This window comes from Halichoerus grypus, chromosome 14 (genome assembly GCF_964656455.1).
Source record: "Halichoerus grypus chromosome 14, mHalGry1.hap1.1, whole genome shotgun sequence".
Lineage (NCBI taxonomy): Eukaryota > Metazoa > Chordata > Mammalia > Carnivora > Phocidae > Halichoerus > Halichoerus grypus.
Window position 1 is genome coordinate 77575455 of NC_135725.1, and position 26071 is coordinate 77601525.

The window sequence follows — 26071 nt, forward strand, 5'->3', positions numbered from 1 at the left end:
GCCCTGGACTAGACATACCAGACTTCGCAAATGAAAGTTCACGAAGCAACAGTTCTATTAGCAAACCTTCGTGTGGTTTAAAGTAAGGTACTGTGAATTTTCTTCTTAAAACTAGAGCTCTCTGAGATTAGTGGTTATATAGTCTTGCCCGAAGGCCAGTTCTACTAACATTTATTGACACCTCTTCACTAACAGGCCCCATACTAGCAATAGGGTACAGAAAAGATGGGACTCTGGGGCGCCTGGGTGGCTCAGTCGTTAAGTGTCTGCCTTTGTTCGGCTCAGGTCATGATCCCAGGGTCCTAGGATCGCGCTCTGCATCGGGCTCCCTGCTCCACGGGAAGCCTGCTTCTCCCTCTCCCTCTCCCCCTGCTTGTGTTCCTTCTCTCGCTGTCTCTCTGTCAAATAAATAAAAAAAAATAAATTAAAAAAAAAAAAAAGAAAAGATGGGACTCTACCCTCCCCTGCCAAGGGTCTCATAAGCAGTGCTAACAGAATTTTCTGCAATGGTGGACACATTGTATATCTGTGCTGTTATTCAATATAGTAGCCACTAGCCATATGTAGCTTTATTTAAATTTAGATTAATTAAAACTAAGTACAATCTAAAATTCCGTCCCTCAGTCATAGCCACGCTTCAAGTGCTCGACAGCCCCATGTGGCCAGTGGCCACCATATGAGCCTATGCAGGTGGACAATGAGGTAAGACATGGACATATATATTTAATAGAAAGGAAATGTCTATAAGGGATAGATCTTAAGTTTTCTGAATAAAGGTATTCAAATCTGAATTAGGGGAGGAAGGAAAGGGGAAGAAGCAATAAGAATGGAAGTTTCCAAAGAGAAAGTAGCTTATAGGGGCACTGGGTGGCTCGGTCAATGAAGCATCTGCCTTCGGCTCGGGTTGTGGTCCTGGGGTCCTGGGATTGAATCCTGTGTTGGGCTCCCTGCTCAGTGGGGAGTCTATTTCTCCCTCTGCCTGCCACTCCCCCTACTCGTGCTCTCTCACTCACTCTCTCTCAAATAAATAAATAAAATCTTTAAAAAAGAGAGAGAAAGTAGCTTATAAAAGACAGAATTCTACCAGCAGAAATGGAGGGGAATGAGGACATCATGACAGAGGATACAGCATGAGTAAAGTCACAGAAATGCAGGAGTAGAACTTGTTTTCTGGGAGCTGACATGTCAGCAGAGGAGTAATAAGAGAGAAGGATAATATTGGTGGGTTCAGTCTTTAGGTGGAAGGCTGAGATGCCCAGAAGCTTACTATTAATGCTGTAAGGGGGGGTGGGTCACTGAGGATTCTCAGCAAGGGAGAAATGACCTCTAGGAATGATCCTTCAAGCAGCATATCTACTCAAAGGAAGAAACTGAAGAAGTCTATCAAGACAGTGGGAGAGAGGAGTGCCTGGGTGGCTCAGTCAGTTAAGCATCTGCCTTTGGCTCAGGTCATGATCTCAGGGTCCTGGGATCGAGTCCTGATTGGACTCCCTGTTCAGCTGGGAGTCTGCTTCTCCCCCTCCCTCTGTTGCTCCCCCTGCTTGTGCTCTCTCACTCACTCTCTCTCTCTCTCTCTCAAATAAATAAAAATCTTAAAAGAGAAAAAGAAAAACGAAAATGGGAGAGAGATGATATAACACAAAGAACCGTAAAGGAGACGAGGAAGGAGTGGCCGCTATTGGATTATAAGATCGAGGGCTGTCTGGGAGCCTTATTCCGCCCCAAATGAGAATGGCATGTGCAAGTCTAACTGTAATTGTGGCACGCAGATCCCTGAAGTCATTTCCTGAGCCGATGTCTTTGCAGAAAAAGAACCATCCAAGAAAGGTGATCTTTTCCACAACCACTTGCCAGTCCATTAACCTATCCTGCAGGATCCCTTCCCCCAGCACCAGCCCCACTGTGTCTCCTCATAAGCCACCAGGGGCTTATCATCCAATGAGATTTGGGTAGGAAAAAAAAGGGGGGGGGAGCCAAGAAAAGAGGAAAATGAGATGGAGAGAAGAAGTATTTAAAAAACATGTGCTGGGGAAGTCAAAACAAATTTCCATCCATTCCTGCTGGAGATTTTATGGAGCGAGACATCCCCAAAATGGGTTTTGAATTATACTCTGCACCTCATAAAGCACGGGAACTCTTGGCAGCCCCCTCACACACACTGCCCTGTCATTACCTGCCCAGTCCTCCCAGGAAGAAGGCTTGCTGGGACACCCAGAATCGTACAGACAACCCAGTGGAGGCAAAAGGACATGGGGCAGGGTGGACTGGGGTCTAGATTCAGACGCAGCCCTAGCCTTTTGACATTAGGCAAGGTACTGGCCTTCTCTGGGCCAGAGGCTGGTCTGGACAGGCCTGAAGGCCTGAGAGTTGGAAACTTGGATGGCCTGGAGAGCTGGAATGTGGAAGGACAGAGTTACAGAGCCACTGGACAGCCACGCGTGTGCATGGGAGGGGCTGTGTGGTGCGAGCAAAGAGGGCTTGCTTTAATTCCTTCACAAGGTGATGCAAAGATCAGGTGTCATGTGGTCATAGATGGAAAAAGAAAACCTTTGATAAGGTTTATTTTTCTTTTTTAAATATCGGGTGGCTCAGTCAGTTAAGCGTCTGACTCTTGTTTTCGACTCAGGTTATGATCACAAGGTCATGGGATCGAGCCCCACGTCGGGCTCTGTGTTCAGCGTGGAGTCTGCTTATCTTTCTCCCTCTGCTCCTCCCCTCACTCTCTCCTGCTCTCTCTCTCTCTCTCTTCTTCAAATAAATAAAATCTTTTTTTTTTTTTTAAAGATTTTATTTCCCCATTCATGAGAGACAGAGAGAGAGAGAGAGGCAGAGGGAGAAGCAGGCTCCCAAGGAGCAGGGAGCCCGATGCAGGACTCGGTCCCAGGGCCCTGAGATCATGACCTGAGCCGAAGGCAGATGCCCAACCATCTGAGCCACCCAGGCGCCCTAAATAAAATGTTTAAAAAACAATTTTTTTAAAATATCAGGCAAAGAAATACTTGAAATGCCATTCAGGAAGTCAACATGATCTGGGAACAGAAGTGCAGCTTTAGCTTGCTCTGCGCCCTGTGCTAGGTCAGTTCACCATCTAAATCAGTTTCCTCATCTGCAAAACGGAAAACTGTGGGATGTCAGCCACAGGAATTTAATGTAGAACACAGGAAATACAGTTAATAATACTGTACTAACTTTGTACAGCGACAGATGGTAACTAGATCGATGGAGGTCATCATTTCCTAATATGTACAAAAATACGGAATCACTATGTTGTACACCTAAAACTAATAAAATATTGTATGTCAATTATAAATCAATTATTAAAAGGCCATCCAAAAGGAAAAGGACATTAGGGACAAATGCTATGGAGTCCCTGGAGGGGCCGTGAACTCCATGAGTTCAACGATTTGTGTTCCTGACTCATCTCTGGGATTCAGTTCCTCCACTTTATTTTTTTAATTATTTTTTCCAGCTTTACTGAGATATAATTGACATATAACATCGTGTAAATTTCAGTGTTGATTTGATACACTCATATACTGCAAAATAATCACCACCATAGCATTTGCTAACACCTCCATCACATCACATCATTACCATTTTGTTTTTGTAGTGAGGACATTTGAGATCGGCTCTCTTAGCAACTTCCAACTATATAATATATCACCCTTAACTGTAATCAACAATGCTACACACTGGATTCCTAGAACTTATTCACCTCATAACTGGAAGCATGTAACTCTTTGGCCAACATCTCCCCATTTCCCTCACACCCCAGTAACCACCATTCTAGTCTCTGTTTCTATGAGTTTGGCTTTGTTAGATTCTACATATAAGTGATACCATACAGTATCTGCCTTTCTTTGATTTATTTCACCTAGCAAATGCCCACAAGATCCATCCAAATTGTCACAAATGGCAGACGTCCTTATTTCTCGTGGCTGAATAATACTCCGTTGTATGTATATACCACATCATCTTTATCCATTCATCCGCTGACTGACACAGGTATGCGTCCTTATCCTGGCAATTGTGATGCTTCAGTGAACCTGAAAGTGCATGTATCTCTTGGAGATCTTGTTTCTATTTCCTTTGGATATGTACCCAGAAATGGAATTGCTGCATTATACAGTAATTCTATATTAAATTTTTTTGAGGAACTTCCTTACTGTTTTCCATACTGATGGCAACAATTTATATTTCCACCAGGAGTGTAAATGGCTTCCCTTTTCCTCTCCTTTAAGTCAGAATGCTATCTAAAGGTGCAGCCTCTGAAATTCTGTGGCTTACTGTCTCTGTCAACCTGAAACATGTATGTATTTCAAAAGCTTTCAGCTGGCCCCTCTCTGGGACTGACAGGTTAACCAGTGTTCTCTACCATCTCTGTAAAACATCCTTGAGGTCCACAAGCCCTGAGTGCTCACACCAGCGAGTTACTTCCTCTCCAGCATTCTTAGCTTGCTATCAGTTCAGTTGCATTTTTACAGAAGACCAATTTGTTTCTCAAACCTATGGATGCCTGTTATGTTTTCTGTAACTTGAAAATTTAATGAAATATTATGCAAATTAAAAAATTTATGAGCATCAGAAGGAAGTGGTTTCTAAGAGGGCTAGGTTGCTTTTGCTATAAAAATAAAGTCACTTAAATATTGCTATTGAGCTAGGTCAGGTGTGACAACTATAAAAATTTAGAAAGGAATCATAAAACTCTGGGAGAATTACTTGGCAAGCATCTTCAAGTCCTCAGTCCCCTTTATGAAACCAACATTGGAGACCATATTTGGTGCATTATGAGCAGAGTTTATGCAAAGAAGATGGCGTGGGACTTCAATCAGCTGACCTAGACTCAAAGAAGAGTTCGGGAACCTACATCAAGTAATTGGCAAATGTATACACATTTACATATCTTAAGTTAAAATAAAATATTTAAGGTACATTATTATTTTTTATGATTCCCTGCTTTAATAGACTTTCTATTAACTGACCCAACTGCCAATCCACATAGCTTTACAGACGAGGGTTTCTAAAGTAAACAACTCAACCTACACCCAGGCAATCCTTGCCTGAAAAGTCGGTCTCCCCATCCAAGTGAGGAAAAAATCTAAGGTAGAAGGGGAAGAATTGCTTTATCAGTCATGTCAAATACGGTGCCAGAAAGAAAGAGACACCTACCCACCCCCACTCACTGTGATAATCACTCCCTTTCTGGCTACTCCATTCCTGGGTCCAGTTTCTTCTTTTAGTTCTCCAGACAGAGAGTCATTATTATATTTTCCCTCTCTCCCATATATCTGTATATATGTATAATGTCTGTGTATGATATATACATGAATATATGCATTATGTATAAACATATATAATATACATACATTTTTATATATACATACATTTCATATATAAACATTTTTTCCAATCAGGGGTGAGTAAAGAAGATGACTCCCAGGCCAAGGACTGGTATAAATCTGGAGGCAGATTCTGGGGCCTGAGCATGCAGGGAGGAGCATTGTAAAGTTGGCTTAATATTGAATATAAGATGGTCAGTGCGTTTTCTCCAATCACGACACCTCCATAAAATATTATGGCAGGAACAGTAACCATCTCCTTTCTAATATATTGTACATGGGACATAGAAGTGGATGGTGTGATCTTCGCATAGCACTGTGCTTATAGAACATTCTTTCAAGTTGTGGAATCTTTTGTTCAAGTGAAATGGGGTTCAGTGTTGCAGACAAATAAAAGGGGACCATCTCTTTAGCTGAAGCCCAAAGTGACTCCTATTCCCCTGATTTATCATGGTACCCAGTTTGAAAAAAACAACACCCTAATGAAATGACAATTTCAATGTTCGTATCCCTGAGCTGCCTATAAGAAACAGAGAGATGCTGGACAAGTCACTTCTCTCTGTCCACTCAAAGGTGGCTGTTTGGGTGCATAGTTATTCCACATTCCACAAGGATCCCAGCACATTCTTTGTAATGATCACTTTAGGGAAATGAGACTGGGTAGGGGGGAGGCGTTCACTTTTTCCTTTATAATATTCCTGAATTGTTTGCATTTGTTACAACAAGCTTGTGTTCCCTTTGTTAAAATTAAGTTAAAATTCAATAAGCATGCATTAACTAGCTGCAAGAGTTACAGATATGAAAGAGACAAGGTGTTTAGGAAGGTTAAAGACTAGCAAGAGAGGCAGACCATTAACCAATCACAATTATTTCCATGAAAACAGAACTGCAATGAATATCCCAAGGGTCTGGGAGAGAAGTGTTCTTGGGGATGCCAGGAGAGTCATTTTGGAAGCACTGAAGGTACATTCAAGCTGGATCTTAAAAGATGGCTAGTAGTAGGGGCACCTGGGTGGCTCAGTCGGTTGAGCATCCGACTCTTGATGTTGGCTCAGGTCATGATCTCGGGGTTGTGGGATGAAGCCTGACACGGGGCGTGGAGCCTACTTGGGATTCTCTCTCTCCCTCTGCCCCTCCTCTCCCCACCCTCCCACCCTCTTTCTCTCTCTCCCTCTCTGATTAAAAAAAAAAAAAGAGTAGGAAAGTGGTAGCTATGAGGCAGGAAAAGTATTTTTTAAATGTATGTATTAGAGGAAATCTGACAATTAAGTGGGCAAAATTTAAATTTTAAATGAATACCTTTGTCTCAGTTGTGGGCTGGATCAATGTGTTCCCAAAGTATGGTATGAGAGATAAATTTAGGTGGTATGTAAACATATACATATATACATATATCTATCTGAGCACATATGTAACTATATATATATATATATATATATATATATATATATATATATATTTCCTTTAATAGTTACATACTTACTTTTTACAGGCTATCTTCTATTTATAGCAAGTTATTCTGGTGTTCCATTTGTGACAGTGATACAAAGATTCCTTCTAAAAATAAATACAGCTAATCCCATTTACTATGTGACCTTGCACAATTGACTTGATCTTTCTGAATGGCCATGTGTTCATCTGTAATATGGAGACACTAAAAATACCCATGAAAAGGAGGCTTCTTTTTTTTTCTTTAAATCAAAAAGTGCAAATGGTATTATCCCCATAACTGTGAACCCCTTGCATTTCTGTGCCCCCAGGGACTGGGCACACAGACTGGGATGGAAGGATCACTGAATAATGACTGAGGGGCTCAGCTCCAGGCAAGGGGAGCTTAAGGTGAACCTTGGGTTTTAGGTGAATGGGTTTTATCTAGAAAATGCAAATAGAATTCATCTCTCCTGCAAACCCCAGTTGATAAGAGGCTGAAGGCACTGCATTTGAGGAGTGATCTAAAGCAGTGATTAGGGGCGCCTGGGTGGCTCAGTCGTTAAGCGTCTGCCTTTGGCTCAGGTCATGATCCCAGGGTCCTGGGATCGAGCCGGCATCATCGGGCTCCCTGCTCCGCGGGAAGCCTGCTTCTCCCTCTCCCGCTCCCCCTGCTTGTGTTCCCTCTCTTGCTGTGTCTCTCTGTCAAATAAATAAATAAAATCTTTAAAAAAATAAAATAAAAAAATAAAGCAGTGATTAAGTTCTGGATGAGCAATGTTTGATCACACCTAATTTTCCATTTATTCTTAACTTCATTCAACCAGTATTTACTGAGGGCCTACTATGCGATGGGCATGGCTCTAGGCACCTGGGATCCAGGTAGTGGACAAGACTGGAAGGTTTCTCCTCTTTTGCAGCCCAATCTTCCCCAACTTCTTGAAGGAGAGCTGGCTTGGATAATATTCCTCAATCTTATCTGAGGCCCAAAGGGGAACTGTCATTTATTTGAGGTCATCTAGCCAGGGAATGGCAGACCCAGGACAAGAATCAAGGCATTTGCCTCCCAATCCAGCACAGTTTGGGATTTAGCAGACTTGCAAAACCGGTTTTTGGTTTTTCCAAGGTTTGCTGCTCTGCCCTTTCTCAGCCACCAGCCTTCCCATTGGCTGTCCCACTTGGGGGCGGGATGGCTTTCTATTCCGGGGCTGGTAGCAGGGAGCCAGGGGAAAGGGGGGCCCTTCCCTAGAGCCCTCTGCAGTGAGGAGAGATGCTTCAGCAAGGCCCTGAGAATAAAGTTGAGAGAGAAAAGAAGGGAGGGAGGGACAGGAGGAGCCCTGCTATTGGCAGACAAGTAATTGGTTACTTCGGGCGGTCAGCTTCTCCAGTCTCCCTCCCTGGGGGAGACTAGAAAGGAGGTAATTGAAGAAGGTTCCCTAACAAATTAGTGTGAGACTGGGCTGGAAAATTTGAGTTGCACCTGGATTCAGAGCTAGGGTTTGATCTTCAGAGGCCCCAGGAAGGATGCAGAGAGGGAGGAAGAAGGGGAGGGAGGCTTTATCCTGCTGCAGCAGCTTCCAGCCTCAGAAACTCAAGGGAGCCCTTCTCTCCCTCCTGGGCTCTTGCTGAGCTGAAGGGGCTGAGAAGAACCTTAGGGATCACAGGGTTCAATCTCATCACATTAGAAACGGAGGGAAGCCCCAAATATGGAAGGGACGAACAACCGACACCCAGCAGAACCAAGACCAAACCTAGGACTCCTGGTTCATGGGGCACCTGGGTGGCTCAGTCATTAAGCGTCTGCCTTTGGCTCAGGTCATGATCTCAGGGTCCTGGGATCGAGCCCCACATCGGGTTCCCTGCTCTGCAGGAAGCCTGCTTCTCCCTCTCCCACTCCCCCTGCTTGTGTTCCCTCTCTCGCTGTGTCTCTATCAAATACATAAATAAAATCTTTAAAAAAAAAAAAAAAAGACTCCTGGTTCATAGTCCTGGCCACCAGATCACACCTGCCCCCTGGGTTCCATGAGATCTTTACTCACAAGACTTCCTTTGAATTGCCTTAAATCCCGCCAACGACAAAAAAAAGTGGGGAAGGGGCAGGTCCCAGGGGTTAGGGTGCAGGGCTATTTAGTTTTGTTTATTTAACAAAGCACCTAGATAGCATGTGCTGACTGGCAGGCGCTGCTCAGCACGCTCTACACACTTCAGTTCTTGAAATCCTCACAACAATCTCGCCAATAAGCAACAGAAAACCCCGATGAGGCAGGTACCCCTTAAGGAGCTGTTCACCGACTATCACTCCTACAGTTGTCCATGTTCCTTCATTTGGTCAGAAAATATCCACTCAGCACCTACTGTATGCAGTGTCCTGTGCTACACGGTTCAGGGAGTAAAAGGATGAACAAGGCACGGTCCTAAGAGATGAGCCATGACATAAAGGTTTTTCAAAATGAATGGAACAGAAAACTATGAAGGGAGGGTGGACCAGGGTACTACTTTGGTCAGGGAAGACTTCTCGGAGGAGGTGATATTTCAGTTTTGAGAGCAAAGGAGAAAATGGAAGATGAACTCAGAGAAGGTGGCAAACTTTGTAGGATTTTCTAGACTCTGAAAAGGAATTAAGATTTGTTTTTAAGAGAAATGAGAAACAATTAAAGGTTTTAAATAGCAAAGAGTGACGAGATCTAACTTCCTTTTTTGGGGAAACGATCACTCTGGCTACTGAATATATACCAAGGTTGGCAAACGTTTTCTATAAAGGGACAGTTAGTAAATATTTTAAGCATTGTGGGCCAGACACTCACTGTTGCTACAACAGCTCTGCTGTTGTAAAGCAAAAGCAACCAGAGACAATGCATACACCTGCAGATGAGCGTGGCCGTGTTCCAATAAATCTTTATTTATGGATACTGATGTTTGAATTCCAGGTAATTGTCACATATCACAAAAGGTTATTTTCCTTTGGATTCTTTTCACCTATTTAAATAAATAAATAAATAGGCTCACAGGCTGTATAAAAGCGGGCAGCAAGCTGGGGTTGGCCCATGTGCTGAATGCCGTGTAGTATAAAGGATGGGGACAGAGATGCAGCAGGAAGACAAGAGACGGATATCACAGCCCACGTGAGCAAGGATGGTGGCTAGGATAAAGATTATGGCATTAGGAGATTACAGGTGAATCATACTGAGAGCCATTTTAGGAGTAAAACCAACAAGGTTGGCTGAAAGAGAGAATGAGGGGCAAGAGAAAGGAAATTTCAGGGATGACTCTTTCGCTTGAGTAATTGGCAGGATGGAAGTCTGATCTCCTGAGATGGGGGAAATGTGGGAAGAGGTTTGGGGAGCTAATCACGCAGTGGTGGTGTGATCCCTGACTGGAGACAGAGAAACACAGGGTCCCTGGAGCTTGCCAGATAAAATACAGGATGCCCAGTTAAATTTGAATTTCTGATCATCAGAGAGTCATCTTAAATACAACTATATCCCAAATACTGCATGGGACATAATTCTACTAAGCAAGTATTCGTTGTCTGAAATTCAAGTTTAACTGGGCATCCTGTATTTTATTTTTTGTTTCTATTTTTATTCACAAAGTATGGCAACCCTAAGAGGGGGGTATGAGCATTTATGGGGGGAAAAAATCTCTATCTAAGCCTTGGAGGAGAGAGCAGATTACTCAGAGTAGGTAATAGCGGAGTTAAGGCTAGGCGTTGGCCAGGTGAATCAGGGACAGGAAAAGCATTGTACGCAGAGAGAATAGCGTTTCCACTCCAGGGTCAGGTGGGAGGAATGTTCCCGGCACCCTCAGAAATCTGCAAGTTGTCAGTGAGGCTAGACCATCAAGTGCCATGGGGAATGTCAGGAGGTGAGGCTGAAGAGGTATCCAGGGGCCACTGACACAGGTCCTTGAGGGACATACTAAGGAATTGGTACCATTGTTAAGATATAGATTCCCAGGCCCCTCTGGGTGCCTCAGTGAGGCTAGGAGCAAGAGACTGGGTTCCAAAGTGATTCCAATGAGTAGTTAACTGTAGGGAAAACTGGGCTAAATAATCTAGGAATTTTCCCTCCTACAAATCGCAAGAGCCTAGGAAGCTGCTCCTGGCTCTGAAATCTTGAAAAGAGTAATCCAAGTAATCAGATCAAAGGCAGTGTAGTGTGAGCGTGAAGCCTCCCGTGGCGACTCCTGAGGGAGCTCTGTGCACCAGGAGGGATGTGGAAGGTCCGGAATGTTCGCACAACCACCAGCCCAACTCCCAGTCATTCTGCGTCCGGCACCTGTTTCTCCTTGGGCACTGGCTCTCAGCTCGGTGCGGGTAGACCAGACGTCTCTGTGACTTTCCTTGTCACCTACCCCCTCCGTCCTCCACCCACAGTCCCTACTGAAATGATTCCCCCAAATGCAGCTATTACTGTGACTGGAAATCTCTTCACTGCTGATTCTGCTAATGGAAATGTTCCTTCCCTTTTCGGCTGCTTGCAAAGCCACTCGTGACTTTCCCCGGTGCTTGAGAGCAAGGCTTTGTCAGCCAGCCACCACCAGAAGGGAGAACATTCTGCCCCGACTGCCTCCTCCGACACCCACCTGCCTCAGACTTCGGATCTAAGAGCCTCTCTGTCCAAGCTGTCCTCAGACAACCCTGGAGTTCCCGGCTTCCCCCTGCTTCTGGAGAAGGAGCAGAGATCAATGGTCAATTTCATCCTTTCTTGCCTCACTGGAGGGAGAAGGGTGGACAGGGAGAGGTGTAAGCATAGCCTGCTGGAGTGGGAGGGGCAAGGGAAAAGGAGTTTGCATTCATTATTTATTCATACCTCTACTTCCTTCCAAAAAAGGATTCCAGGTGGCTAAGAGGCATAGAGCAAAAACCCCTCCAGACCCTGTACTCTGGTGCTTGGCACACACCGGCTCCGTGAGGATCAGAGGCTCAGTGTCAGTACAGACTGAGCACGATGCTAGGCACTGACGGAAATCTAGTTTATAGAGGGCTCTCCAAAAATAATGATCACAGCAACCCAGAGAAGTGATTATTATCTCGTCTTCACTTTACCGATGAGCAAACAGGCTCCGGGAGGTGGCATACAGATGTCACTGCAGTGAAGAAACAGTGCGTCCAGGACTTGATCCGGGGGGATTGGGGGTCTTTAGAGCTGGCACATGTCCCCCCCACCCCCCACCCCCACCCTCCAGCACACTGCCTCTCAGTCAGAGGAACTGGGATGGAGCCTGGATTTTGCTCTGCATTCGCTCTGGGACCTTGGAAAATGTACTTCCCTTTGCTCGGTAAATGAGAGAGCTGGGCTGGATCTCAGAGGTTTTATTTTACTCGGTTCTAATATTCTAGGAAAAGGATACACTATTTGGATTTTTACAGCATTCTAATATATCTAAAGATCACCTATTATTATATATGTCCCATATGTATAGATAACGTCATGTAACTTCCATTCTCAACAAGGGAACATAAAAACTGCACGAGTCTGCTAAGATGCGCTAGGTGGTGGGGCACCTGGGTGGTGGGGCACCTGGGTGGCTCAGGGGGTTAACTGTCTGCCTTCAGCTCAGGTCATGATCTCAGGGTCCTGGGATTGAGCCCCACATTGGCTCCCTGCTTAGCAGGGAATCTGCTTCTCCCCCTCCCTCTGCCCCTCTCCCCAGCTCCTGTGCTTTCTCTTGCTCATGCTCTCTCAAATAAATAAATAAAATCTTAAAAAAAAAAAGAAAGAAAGAAGAAGAAGAAGTGCTAGGTGGACAAAACTCAACTTGGGGTGGAGAGGAAGAGTGCCAAGGAAGTGCACCTGGTCAAAAGGGGGCTGTGGGTCTGACAACGGATTCCCGGTCAATTTCTGGAAAGAGAAGGTACGGCTTTCCCATGTGCCTAAAAGGACTAGATAACAGTTTCCCCCAGTATGACACTGTGCCCAGCATAAGGAGGGAATTCCCTAAGCCCTGGGAGAAGAAGAGTGGAAAAGGAAGAAGGGAGAGGAATAAGGAAAGAGGGGAGGAGGAAGGAGAGAAAGGGGGGAGTCATGAAGGCATAGAAGTGTAGGTATTTGCTTGTCGAGTAGTCCAAGGATAATGAGTGGCATCTAGAGAAAATGAGACAAGGCCTGGTGCTCTCTTGGCAAAGTGGCACCGAGTGAAAGGGCCTGGGTAGATGCTGAGTCAGCTCCTGGCAGCGCAGAAACAAGGTGCTCAGTCCCTTGGGTCTGTGAGGCTGTCACACCGCAGTTCCAATAAAGAAACGTCTGCAACTTCTTGGTAATGAGAACAGGAAAAGATAAAAAGTAAGAGTGGTTGTCGAAGAGATGAAAACTCAGGAGCACTCCTAGTCCTGTGCAGCCTGGGAGGCGAGAGAGCACAGGGTTTAGAACCAGGCAGACCCGGGTTTGGACCCAGCCCAGCCGCGTAACAGCTGTGTGTCTCGGGCATGTTCCTTAACTTCTCTGAGCCTCAGCGCTCACCTAAAACATGGGGTGAATCTGGTCTTTCAGCACCGTGGAGAGGATGAAACGAGATAGCAGCCATACCAGTGTGACACCTGGGGGCACAGTAAATGTCCAACAGATGTTCTCATGGCCTGCTTCATGCCAGAATGATAACGTCTGGAACACCAGGTCCCCCCCCCCCACCCCCCCGCCCTGGTGGCCCAGCTGCCCTTCCCCAAGGTGGGAGGAAGACACACTGGACCAGGAGTCAGTAGACTGAGATCTGTTTTTTGCTTCATCGCTGCCTTGCTATGTGCCTCGATTTCCCCATCTTTACATAGAAGGGTTTTGTTTTGATAATGCCCTAGATTATTACATTTGGTGATCCCCAAACCATGGCATATTGTCTTCCCCACAACATTCAATGCCTCTCTGTTTGCCACCATGCAAAGATTCCAATCCCTTATCTGGCTTTCATGATTCTCAAGAGGAGGTCTTCCCTAAACCCAGCACACTTTCCTCCAATCAGACTGACGGCATTCCTCATCCTATCGTCAGCCCCAGAATAATAGGGAGCTAGGAGAAGGTAGAAGGAATGACTATGGGAGCTCAGAAGAGGGAAAACTCTACGGAACAGATGGTGTTCCAGCTCAGATGTTAAGACGGATGAGTGGAATTCCAGCACCTCTCCAGGTTTGCCCAGTAGGGACTCTCGCTGTAGGCCAAGCCACCATCATCCCTGAACAGACTCCTACAGACCTGCCTGCTTCCATCTTTGCTCCTGTCCAGAGAAGCCTAAGTAAGTCTTTCCAAGCATAAGTTAGATGTTGATACTCTTTTGCTTAAAATCCTGCCTGGCTCTCCACTTCACTCACAGTGAAAGCAAAAACCCCAGCAGCGGTCTGTATGGCCCTGGGTGCCTCCCCACTTCCTCCCCTGTCCTGTCCTGCCTCTCCCTTCTCGCTCCACTCTAGATGCACTGGCCCTGGGCATTCCAGATGTGCTCCAGGGTAGTGCTCTGCCTGGAATGCTCTTCTCCTAGATATCTGCTTGGCTAACTCCTTCATTACTTTCAAGTCTTGGTTCTACCCCCTCATTCTCAACAAGCTCCTCTTGCTCTGCTCTACTTAATATGAAAACCCATCTCATTTCCAAAATTTCCCTTGTATTTAATTTTCTTTTATTCATAGAATTTATCACATCCTCACATACTACATAATTTTCTTATTTATCATGTGCATTGTTATTATCCTCTGCTCACCACCCACCCATCCACACACTCACTCACTTCTACAAATGAGCTATCTGAATACAAGAATCTATATCTTTTGTTCTCTGTTATATCCTAAGCACCTGGGACAGTGCTTAGCACACTGTAGGTGCTCACTTAAGGGTCTAGTCATTGTTAGAGTCTTCCTTTATATTGATAGTGGGCGCCAAGGCTCAAGTGGGCAACTCCAGTGGGAGGTCAGGAAAGGCTGCAAAGATAAGGTGACATTTAAATTCAGTCTTGAGGGACGCCTGGGTCGCTCAGTAGCTTAAGTGGCTGCCTTCTGCTCAGGTCATGATCCCGGGGTCCTGGGATCCAGCCCCACATCAGGCTTCCTGCTCAGTGGGAAGTCTGCTTCTCCCTCTCCCTCTGCCCCTCCTCACTGCTCGTTCTCTCTCTCTTAAATAAATTCTTTAAAAAAAAAAAGAAAAGAAAAAAACAAATTCAGCCTTGAAAGGTAAGAAGGAATCTTCCCAGGGGAGTGGTGGAACAAAACTACCAAACCAAAAGGGAGGGTTCTTACGATAGGGCACTCTGGGCAGAGTATGATCTTGGACTTGGACCACAATAAGAAGCTTGAACTCCATACTAAGAACTGTGAGGAACCAGTGAAGTGCTTTAGGAGAGAACAGCCACGATCAGATCTGGGCTTTTAATGAAATCACTCTGGCTGCAGTACGGATGGTAGAGTAGACAGGATAAGAGTGGAGGTGAACAGGCCATTGAGTTGACTGCTAAAATTGTAGTTGAGAGAAGCACTGAGGTCTGAGCCTGCCAGGGGCTTTGACAGTGGGGCTGGAGTCATGGTTCCCCTTCAGGTGAAAACCCAGACAGGTCATAGCCTGCGGCAGCCTCGTCAAAGTTGGACTCACCGACGGGGCTGCTTGCGCGTCCTAGCCCGCCAGCAGGGAAGCTACGGAGGTCTCAGTCCTGAGTCTCACGTTGTGTAGTCACCACCCATCCCCCTTCCAACCCAAAGGGAAGTCTTTATGGGGGCTGCCGTCCCGGAGAGCTTCAGACAGCAGCAGAGAGCCAGAGAAACTCGAGCGCCAGCAATGGAGAGGAGAGGAGGCCTGGCCAAGGCCGGCTGCCTGCCTCCTTCCAGGGCAGGAAGGCTGCAAGCTCTGCTGGGAGGGAGAGAAACTAGCTCTCTCACTCACGCGCGCTCTCTCTCTCTCTCTCTCACTATAGTTAATCTTCTGTTGCCACTAGCTGGTCAGTGAGAGAACCTGGGAAAGCATGAGCTCTGCAAAGAAAGCATCCCCGGAATGCTGCTCCACGTCAAGGTTAAATCCGACTTTCGTTCCTTTCCTGGAAAAGAGCAGGCTTCTTCTGCTCACCCCCAAAGGCAGCTGGAGTAAAAAGCGATGAGGCTTCCTCCCCCAGAACAAAAACCTATCAGCTCCGGTTCTCCGGAGAGATGGGAGCCAACCAGCTGAGTACTTGGGCAGGAGAACAAATTCCGTTTCCCTGGGGATATTTTTCTCCGTAGATTTTCAGTATTTGGGGGGAGGGGTTTGGTTTGTTTTTGTTGCAGGGAGAGGAGAGAGTGGTGCACTTGATGATGATCAGCCCAGTTTCAGACACTGAGATGTATTTAAACCCACAGCCAAGTGTTCGAGGTCCAGGGTAATGGGAGGAAGCACAGAGTGGGACCCAGGACCACTGGGTTCAAGTCTGAACTGCTGGTCCTCAAGTAAGTTTCTTCCCCAGTCTGGGCCCCCATGTTCCCATAAAAAATACTGTGTGCTCTGAGATGTTGTGAGGCGGTGAGCCCATCCGCACTGATGGTCATGGTCAAAGTTTTCATGACTTCACCCAAAGAAGTCACTGTCACTCCCCATCCCTCTCTCCCTGAAGCCCACGTGTTCACACCGTCCTAGGGCAGCCAAGGCCAAATTTACAGCAAAACAAGGAAGTGAGAAGCAGGAGATTTTGCTTGCCAGAGCCCATTTCAAACCTGCCGAACCTGCTGTAAATTAAAATTATAGAACGCTCTTGCAGCCTGAGGGCCCAGTTCAGGAAAACATCAAGCTCTGGGTCACACCCAAGCCTGCAGAGCTGTGCTATCTCAGCTGGTGTCACGGACCCCCAGAAACAGCCAATCTGGCTGGCCTTGACCGAACTTGAGCCTCCGTAACACAGCCGAAAGGAATCCACCTCTCTCCCTGCCCCACTGCCCTCTCAGTAACTTGGTACTTTCTGAGGGCAAACAATACATCTCTATCTGCCCTGATTCTTAAATATGTATCATCAGGTTTGAGCCGGCGAAAGGCTGGGGATGGGAGTGGGAAGAGGAAGACTCAGATCAGAGACCAGTGAACAACCCCCTGACTGGGACCCTTATTTACAATATCCCCGAAACCTGGACCATCACAGCAGGATGGGACCCCGAAGTCTAAGTGCCACTCAAATATTTTATTTAGTGATAAGGGGCCTGATGCCCAACTGAGAAAATAACATACATATTTTTTAAACCTAGCTTTGTTTGAAGATATCAAATTCTCTCTCTTATCCACCCCACAATCTCTCTTTCTCTCTCTCTGGCCCATACAGAAAAGAACACTGGGACTGGTTTTAACGAATATTCTGTGGTCAGAAATCCCTACAGAAGACCCAGATTACTACTATCTGTATCTGGTTGTTGTTTTTCCTCCCTGTTAATCACTGGCATCAACCTTCAGAATCAAGCCAGAAACCAAAAAGGGCAAATAGCCTCACTGTCTCCCAGGGCTTGGGCTCTTTCTCCAAATGCCTGCCAGATAGCTGTGTGGTCTCTGTTGGAAGGCTTCCTCCAACACAAATCCTATAATCATTAGGGGTCAGGATGCTGAGTTCTGGACGGCTCCCTGGGAACCAAACCCCTGGGGGGGCTGAACTCCATCCCCCTAGCATTTGCACCTTTGGAACCAGACAGAAAAAAGCACATTCCTCATTCCCCATTGACATTCGTAGGCAGCTGCTCCTGCCCTTTCTGAACTGTCCTTCGCCCTTTCTGAACTGTCCTTCGTAGGCTAAACTCCCTGCTTATCGGCAACCCTTCTGATTTGGTGCCTGAATCCTCATTCCTTCCGGAGGCTTTTCTCTTTTGGTCTCCATTTTTGTTTGTATTTTAAGGAATCTTTGCAGACCAGATCTACAGATCTACTCATGCAAATGCATTTAGACATACTACTGGATGGGCTATCCTTCTCTATGTGCCCTCCCCCAAATACACAGCACACGCCTTAACTGTGGGATATATATGCCAAGGCAATTTAGAAAGAAAAGACAGGGTGCCTGGGTGGCTCAGTAGTTAAGCATCTGCCTTTGGCTCAGGTCATGATCCCAGGGTCCTGGGATCCAGCCCCTCATCGGGCTCACTGCTCCGTGGGGAGCCTGCTTTTCCCTCTCCCACTCCCCTCTGCTTATGTTCCCTCTCTCGCTGTGTCTCTCTCTGTCAAATAAATAAATAAAATCTTTTTTTTAAAAAAAGAAAGAAATGTTGACAATAAGTGCTTACTCCATTTTATCTCTTTTTTTCCCCCTTTTGCTGAATCAAGGCTGGTGGTAAACAGTCCAGCCCGGCCATCGTCAAGTGCAGGAAGAAGGATGCCATTTCCCTACCTGTGGGCATGAAAGCTAAATCCACAAGCAGACTCCAGGGCTGCCTGGGGGCAAATGAGGACTGAGTGATGTGCAGGTTCACCTCTGAAGCCCTGTACCAGCAGTTGCTCCTGCACAAATTCTTTCTTTTCAATCAGTCCTTCCCAACACCCTGTGTTACCAGCAAAAGGAAGGAGACAGTAAGAAGCGAGAGGAGCTAGTCAGAGTAAGAGAGTGCATCAGGGCACTTCAAGTTCATAGAATCTCTACACCGAAGGATTATTTTAGGGCTTCTCTACCCACTCACATTACAGCACAAAGAACTGAAGCTCTGGGGATAAATGACTTGTTCAAGGTCACAGTGGGCCACAGCTGGGATTTCCAGATCCTAACCAACACGAAATTCCCAAACTGCATTGGAGCCTCTAACCTCTCTGCCACCCTATCCTCCTAAGGCATCACTCAATTTTTTTTTTCCCTTTTTGGAAGTTTCCCCAGCCTTCTCTGAATCTACAGAGATGTGTCCCCTCCCTGATGTGACAGAATGTGTAATCTCCATCACTCATTGGCACCATGACATAGAATGCCCCCTGACATCCCATGAGTCATGGAACTTTGAGCTGGCAGGGTCATTGAAGGTCATGCCTTACTTTCAGACTCTCATATTTTAGCACCCGAGTGTAGCTGAAGTTCCTTTGAGAAATGTTCTCCTCATGTTGATGATTGGTGTATTTCTCTCCAGGACCCCGCACCATGCCCTACCTAAATGTAACCATATGTATGCCAGCGCATATTTGCCAATACGCAACTACCAAGAACGTAGCTATCTGGTAGAACAAGATTCCAGGGCCAGGTCTGCCATTTCCCCACTGTGTGACGAACTAGGCAACTGACCTCTCCAAAAATGATTCCTTAATCTGTAAAATGGGAAGAACGGAAATGCCCACTTCATATATTTTATGTGAATTAATAATAAAATGCAAGAGTAAACCTCTTAGCACCTCATTAAAGATTCAGTAACTATTTGCTATCCCTTGATCACTTTAAAGGAAATTCGCTTTGTCAGTGCCATTGACTTATGATCAGAATCTAAAAAGAGGCCCAGACACCGAAACTTGGGGGAAATTTCAGCTCTGGTGTAAACTTCCATCTACATAAAGCAGGCTGGAACATGATGGGAGAGGAGAAATATGAGCAGGCATTATCAATAATAGAGCCAATAACTCAAACAAGAGAGGCAGAATGGAGGGAGATAGGGCCAGGTATGCAGGTGACTTTGGTGAATGCGGATGGTAGGCAACGTATGCAAAATAACCTTGAGGTCCCCCAACTAGACTGACAGTAAAATGGGAATTCTATCTTTTATGTGTTTGTTCACCCCCATCCCCACCCCCACCCTTTACTGCCGCGGACATTTTCAAACCACCAACTCTGGGTCCACAACCCAAAGCATGGCCCGAGGGCTTTGGCAGACACTATCACCCCCTAGTGGTGGCTCCACACACCACATTATCGGCAGGATTTGGCATTTACGGACTGCATAGGCAACCGCGGCGCGTGCCATCTCCAAATCCCTTGAACTGGCCAGGAAGTAGTGAAAGACTCGCTCAACACACCGGAGACAAACACTAGGCAAGGCTGTTTCAAAGGTCTGGGGATGAAATGATGGGATGCAGCTACCCTGGGACCTTGGGAAAGGTAAGGCCATAAATGACTCATAGTACCCACCCACCCCCACCCCCCAACACACACACCGGCCCTCCTTTGCAGCCAGCCTGGCCCTCCCAGAGCTCATTGTGCACTCCATGTTTACGTGCAAACAGTGGAAGACCAACACAAATAAAAAACCCACGTCTCCCTACACAGCTCCTGCTATACTCGGCCATCTGGTGACTACCTCGCTAGCCAAATCCCTGGAGGGAGCGCCTTGAGCTGCCAGTCCAGGGCGCTGGGGGGAGAAGGAGGAGGCGGGACACAATTCCCTACACGCTTCCAAAGGGCTCAGAGCTGCCAAGGGGGACAGCAACCCCCCACTCCTCAGCAGGCAGTCCCCAGCGGCCAGGCTCAGCTGCTGTGCGTCAGAGAAGGCGGAAGGCTCCAAGTGGCGGGCGCCAGGGGACTCTCGAGCCGAAGCCGGAGCCCCGGGGGATTCAAGACTTCCAGCTCCTCACGCAGCTCCCCACTCAGCTTGCCCCAGCTCCCAGGCACCCACTCCCTCTTGAAAGCCAAAGTTTAAAAAGGCAGAGATTGCCAGCTTCCGGCGACTCCTATAGCTAACTGGACCCGGCCCTCCACATCCTCGGGGAATTGGAATGCTCTGGGGGTCCTAGCTCCCAAGTCCTGCCATACCCAAGAATGTCCCCCTTTACGCCCTTATTTGAACAGCCGTTTAGGAAGATTCCCACTCCTGACCTCTCAGGACACCCCGGAGTAGAGAGATCACGCGGGTGGAAGAGGAAGGGTGGAACTGGAAGTGGTGTCTAAGGGAACCCTTCGTGGCTCCGGAAGGACCCTTCCCTGCAAGGAGGCGGGAGGAGTTAGCCCTGAGCCCAAGGTTAGCCTTTCGCTCTAAGGAACCCCATCTCCACCCTCATCCCCTTCCTTGGAAATGGGCAGGCCCACAGGTGCACGTGGGAAGAGCTAGTGGTGTGTGTGTGCATGTGTGTGTCCGTGCGTGTGTGCTTGAGAGAGAGTGTGTGTCGCACGCTAGACGCGCCGCCGCGGGAAGTCCCCAGGGAACCTGCGAGGCGCTCTCCCACCGCGCCTCCCGGAAAGCTCAGTTAGCTCAGGTTACAGCCAGCTGGGGAGAGCCCCGGGGCCAGAAGCTGCGACCACAAGCGGGCCTGGCACTCCCTCAAATCTCCGGAGGCGGCCAGCGTGAAAGGGAAGGGGGGCGAGGGTCACAAAAATACATTTAAAAATAGTATGGCTCCCCGGAGAGAGGCTTCTAGTCTATTGATTAGTCTTTGGGGCTTCTCAGGCAAGCAAAGCGTTAACCTCGGAGGTTCAAGCCGGGATCCCGAAGGCGCCTCACCCGCGAGATGCCGGAGCCGAGCCGGATCCCGAGAAGGCACGGATCCCGGGAAGAGGAGCTCGGGAGTCTCCGAGCGAGCCCCCGGCGCCTTCCAGGCGCTGTTGTTGGCCAGACTCCGACAACCAATCGCGCCCCGCGCCCCCAAAAGGGGAGGGGAGCGAGCGATCCGCGAGCGCGGGAGAGCTAAGGGGGAACATTTTTGTAAACGCTCTCCGAGATAATTAAGCTATCAATTACCGGGGTGGGAAATCGGCCGCGCTTCCCACAGCTCCTCGCAAGGGCCGACTCCTCCGGGATTGGCGCTGGGAACCAGCAGGCAGCAAGCTGCTGGCGAACTTTCCGATTAACTTTTCCATTTGAGCCCCCACCCCACCCCCACCCTTTCCCTCTTCGCTTCCGTGTTCTCGCCTCTAAGTTATTATTATTAGCCCAGTGAGTGAGCAGCGAGGACAAACATGTTCTCCCCTGGGAGGGGGCTAGAAATGCGACTGCGACGAGGAGGGTGGGGGAGAGAAGCAGAGAATCTGTAAGTGGAGACCTCGGGCTCAGAAGCCCACTCCTCAGAAATCACTCAATCCTCCCCAGCCCCATTTCACAGATGGCCAAAACTGAGGCCCAGAGAGGAGAAGCGACTTGGCCAAGGTCACGTAACCCACACGGAGACCGAGTTTATGAGGGTTAGGTGATGCCACACGGAGCTTCTCCACTCCGAATCTTCAGGAAATCTATGGGGAAGAGTGGACCCTCCAAGTCCGAGGCGAGAGTGAGGGGGCGGTAACCGCGGGCGGCCAGTGACCGTGCCCCGAGCAGCCGCGGGCGGCTGGACCACCCGGGTCCCCAGCTCGCGCACACTCAGCCATCTGGGTTTTCCGGCGTCGGGGATGGATCACGGCAGAGCTCAACGCCTGGTCTGAGAGACTGGGGGCCAGGTCCCCACTGCGGGAGTGTTGGCACGCCCCCGAGCTCCCGCCAAGCACTCTTGGGGACCTCCTGCCCATACTGCTTTCCAACCACCTGTACGCCCTCCGGGCCCCTCGGCTGCCCTCTCCCAACCCCGCTCGGGGCAGCCCGGGGCGGGGATCCCCAGGGCGCCCCCACCCGTCCGGTTTCACTTAGGGGCTCCCGGCTCCTTGGGATCCCGCGTGTGCCGGCGCCCAGCCTTACCCAGGGTGAAGAAGGGCAGCTCGGTGTTGTCCAGGTCGTCTTGCACCGCGATGCGCCCCGGCAGCTCGTTACGCACAAAGAGCAGGAGGCGCGACTCGGCGGCGGTGCCCGCGGAGCCGGCGGAGCCCGAGGACGCGGCGGCGGCTCCGGCCCCGGTCCCAGTCCCAGTCCCGGCCCCGGCGCGGGCGCCGCTCCAGCCGATGTCGCTCTCCCGCAGGGCGGGCAGCGTGGACACCGTGACGGTCTTGAGCCGGCATGGGCTGTCGGGCTCCCGCGAGGCGGCGGCGGTGGCGCCGGCCAGCAGCGGCCGCGGCGGCAGCAGGAACAGGAACAGCAGCAGCAGCGGCGGCGGCGCCGGGTGGAAGCCGAGCCTCCGCCGCCCCCGGAGCCCCGAGCTGGGGCCGGGGCTGCGCCGGGCGCCGGCGGCGGCCATGGCGGGAGGGGCTGCGGTGCTGCGAGCGGCGGCGGCGGCGGTGAAGGAGGAGGAAGAAGAGGAAGCGGCGGCGGCGGCGGACGCCGGAGCTAACCAGGACGCCGGAGCTAAGGAGCCGTGGGAGCCGCTCGCCAGCAGCCCCCAGCTCCCGGCTCCGCCTCCCGATCGGCCCTGGACCGCCCCCCCGCACCGCCTCCCCGGGCCCCGCCGCCCGCCCCCCTCCCTGGCTTCCCCCCCGCAGACCCCGGGCGTTCCGGAGGCTCCGCCCGGCCTCGTGCAAATCCCAGTCGCCCCCTCTCCTTTCCCAGGATCCCCCAATGCCACCCTCACCACACCACCCTCTCCAAATTCTCAAGACTTAAGGACCCCTCGCGCCTCCTCTAATTCCTCCAGGCTCAACCCAGCTCGCCCAGCTTCACCCCACCCCTGGCTCAGCCCTCCTCGGGCTGCACCTGGGGGCGCGCCGTCGCCCTGCCGGGCTCCAAGCCCCGCCCTCCTGGGGGTAGGGGGCGCCTCTTGATGGCCAAGACTTAACTTTGTCTACCTCCCCACAAGCTCAATAGCAAGTCCTGTACCCTTTTCTCGTCCCTGAAATAATTCCTTAGGATCTCAGAGCCCCCTCCTCACCCACTTGCCCACAACTCATGTATTCAATCCCCCGACACCAGGATCCCACCTCTCTCCCACATCCAGGCCTCCGCGGTTGCATTAAATGCTTACAGACTGAGGGGTGTCACACTCCACGCTCTAGCCCCCAAATTGACTCTGGCCAGGAAGCTCTGGCCCCCTAGCTGCCGCCCTGCAAGCCCGCCCACTCTTGCGCTTGTATTTTGGATCCCAACTCCGAGCTTGGAGCAGCTCTACTTGGCTGCTTCTGTTCTCTGTGTGAAATTCCTGAAAAGGGTGCGAGGTAGAGACCTACTACTCTGTCTGCTTCTGGCTCCCACGGGCTCCTACACCCTCTGCCCCATTCAGAGGAGGGGGTCTGTTCACCAATTCTTTACCCCAGTCCTTCTAGATTCAAGTTGATCTGTGAACCTAGGCCCTCAGACAACAATGGCAGCCTTTGGCCTTGGGCTGATTCTGTCTGACCCACCTACCTGGATCCTCCAGGGAGCCATCCCCTCTGCGGGGATCCGGTACTCAAGCAGCCCCCTTCCCCACCCCCCTCACCTTTCTTGTCTCTCCTCGCTCTGTTTTTTCTTTCATCTCTCCACTCATTTCATTCCTCTTCATCTTGACTTTAATTTTACAAATGCTTCCTCCCTATAATTTGTGAGACATTCCCCATTCTCTATATTCCTTGCCCATCTGCACTTTTTTGTGGGGTCTCTGGGCACTAACTTCTCTCTTCTTAGTTCTTCCCTCTTCTGCCTCTTTTCTCCTTTCTATCTTTAACCCTTCACACGAATTGCCTTTTTCCCTCTCCCATCACATTTTATTTACTGTTTTATGACTTTGAATAAAGGCAGAAGACTGAAAAGAAGGAAAAATCAAACCCTATGTTGTGACCTTGGACTTAATACTGCTTATGAAGCATTCTCCTAGTGCTAGGCAAGTACCTATGTTAGCTATTATACATAACCATAATCCAGTGAGATGGGTATTATGATTCCCATTTTTCAGATGAAGAAACTGAGATCAGGAGGTCCGGGAGGTGAAGGGACGTCCCAAGGTCATATAGCTGGTGAGCAAAAGAGCTGAGATCTGAACTCCAGGTTCCAAAGCCTTGGCTGTTTCTATTAAATCATCCTGTCCTCAGTGACCTTGGAAAAACCCACCTATGGAAGATGTGAAAGGCACATCTGCATGAGTGCATTTGGGTCTGTTTCAGCTCTGAGGTTTGTAAGGTGTGCTTCTCCTGTCTCAGTTTACTAATCTGTGAACCCAAAGGGAGGGGGAGAGGTGGAATCTGGCCTTTCAAGTCCTCTGATTCTAAATCGTCTCTTGCCTCTCTGGTGCCTGCTCCAGTTCATTTACTCCTCCAAAATATGTCGTCCTGCCTCCCTCAGTCTCTCCTTTGTACCCTTACAATCCGCCACTATCCTCTGCAATGGGGCTTTCTGATTCTCTATGCCCCTTTCTTCAAATATGCTGACATAGTCCATTTATAGAAGTGCACACCAGGAAAAAAGGGCTCCCTTATGTAAGGCAGAGTCTGTGCAAGTCCTTCATGGACCTCTGGTACAAAGGCCCGTCGAATGCGACCAACACTTTCATTCATTCATTCACCACCAAATATCCAGGGCTCCTACCAGGCACTATATGGGGATGCAGAAACGGATAAACACAGCTCCTGCCCTTGGAGAGTTTATAATGATGGGGGCATGGGGTGTGGGGATGAGATGAGCACAGAAATATCTCAGGTACCAGGCAGGCAGGCAGACATGTGTTTTTTTAATGAGGTGTTTTGACACTTATGCTTGGAGAAATCAAAGAAAGCTTCCCAGAGGAGGTGGCCTCGGAGTTGAACCATGAAGGACTAGAAGCTTGGGGGTAGACATTCCCGGTTAAAGCTGGCATTTGGCATTCTTGGCAACTGTTTGGTATCTGAACGAATCCCTTCCCTACGTCAGAGGGTGCTTCACTCTCTGAGGCACAGCCCACCTCCCACGAAGAGGCTAACATTTCCAGGTACCTTCTCAGCTTCCACCACAGCTAGGACTTGGGCACGTGACTCAGAATTCACCAATCAGATTCAGCCACCCCAGAGGCTGGAAGGAATCAGGCAGAATCCCCCTGGGCACCAAAGTGGCACTACCTGGGGCAGTTACATCCAGATTTTATTGCCAGAGGAAATGGGTTTTAACGGCACTGTCTTGGAGCACAGTAGTGCCAAGTGTCAAGAGTGAATCGCCCTGTTTATGCCTACAGCAACGGCAACAGTAGTGTCTGTGCTGTGATTTGGAGTGGCGCTCTTGACTTCACGGACTCTGCCCGGATCCCATGCCCTCGTGGAGATTCTAAGTAATCTAATATCACTTTACTGAATTCTGTTTCTGCTTAAATTATCCAGAATCGGTATCAGTTGCTTGCAACTAAGACACCTGCCTGAGAACACAGAAATTGGAAACAAATGGAGGGCAGCGAGGGCAGAGCTGATGAAGGGAAAAGGGGGAAGTTCAGTGAGGGGGAGAGGGAGTAATTGAAGACAAGACCAAAAAGGCAGTCAAGGGATTTGCTGTTCATTTTGGAGAGGACCAACTTTAGCTAGTAGGTAGTGTAGAATATGGCACGGCCACAGGAAAAGAACGCCTATTTCTGAACACATACTCTGCAACTTCAAAACTTTATGTGGTCTCTCAGTGCATGATGATAACAATCCCTGCCTTCCGGTGGTTGTGGGGCTTCAGAAGTCATTATGCCAAGTGCTTAGCATTCTAGGTGCTCAAT

The 26071-nt window shown here is 48.9% G+C and overlaps 1 protein-coding gene across 4 annotated transcripts in view; it reads right to left on the minus strand.

Annotated features, from left to right (window-relative positions):
• Window positions 1–22822, minus strand: part of ASTN2 (astrotactin 2) — an 865335-nt gene extending 842513 nt beyond the window's left edge. For 3 of the 4 annotated variants that reach the window (XM_078061680.1, XM_078061681.1, XM_078061679.1), the window contains exon 1: window positions 22246–22822. In XM_078061680.1, the coding sequence (XP_077917806.1) occupies window positions 22246–22678 (433 nt within the window). In that variant the 5' untranslated portion in view covers window positions 22679–22822. The remainder of the gene's footprint in view (window positions 1–22245) is intronic. The other variant, XM_078061682.1, reaches the window with a different exon arrangement.
• Between the last annotated feature and the right edge of the window lie 3249 nt (window positions 22823–26071).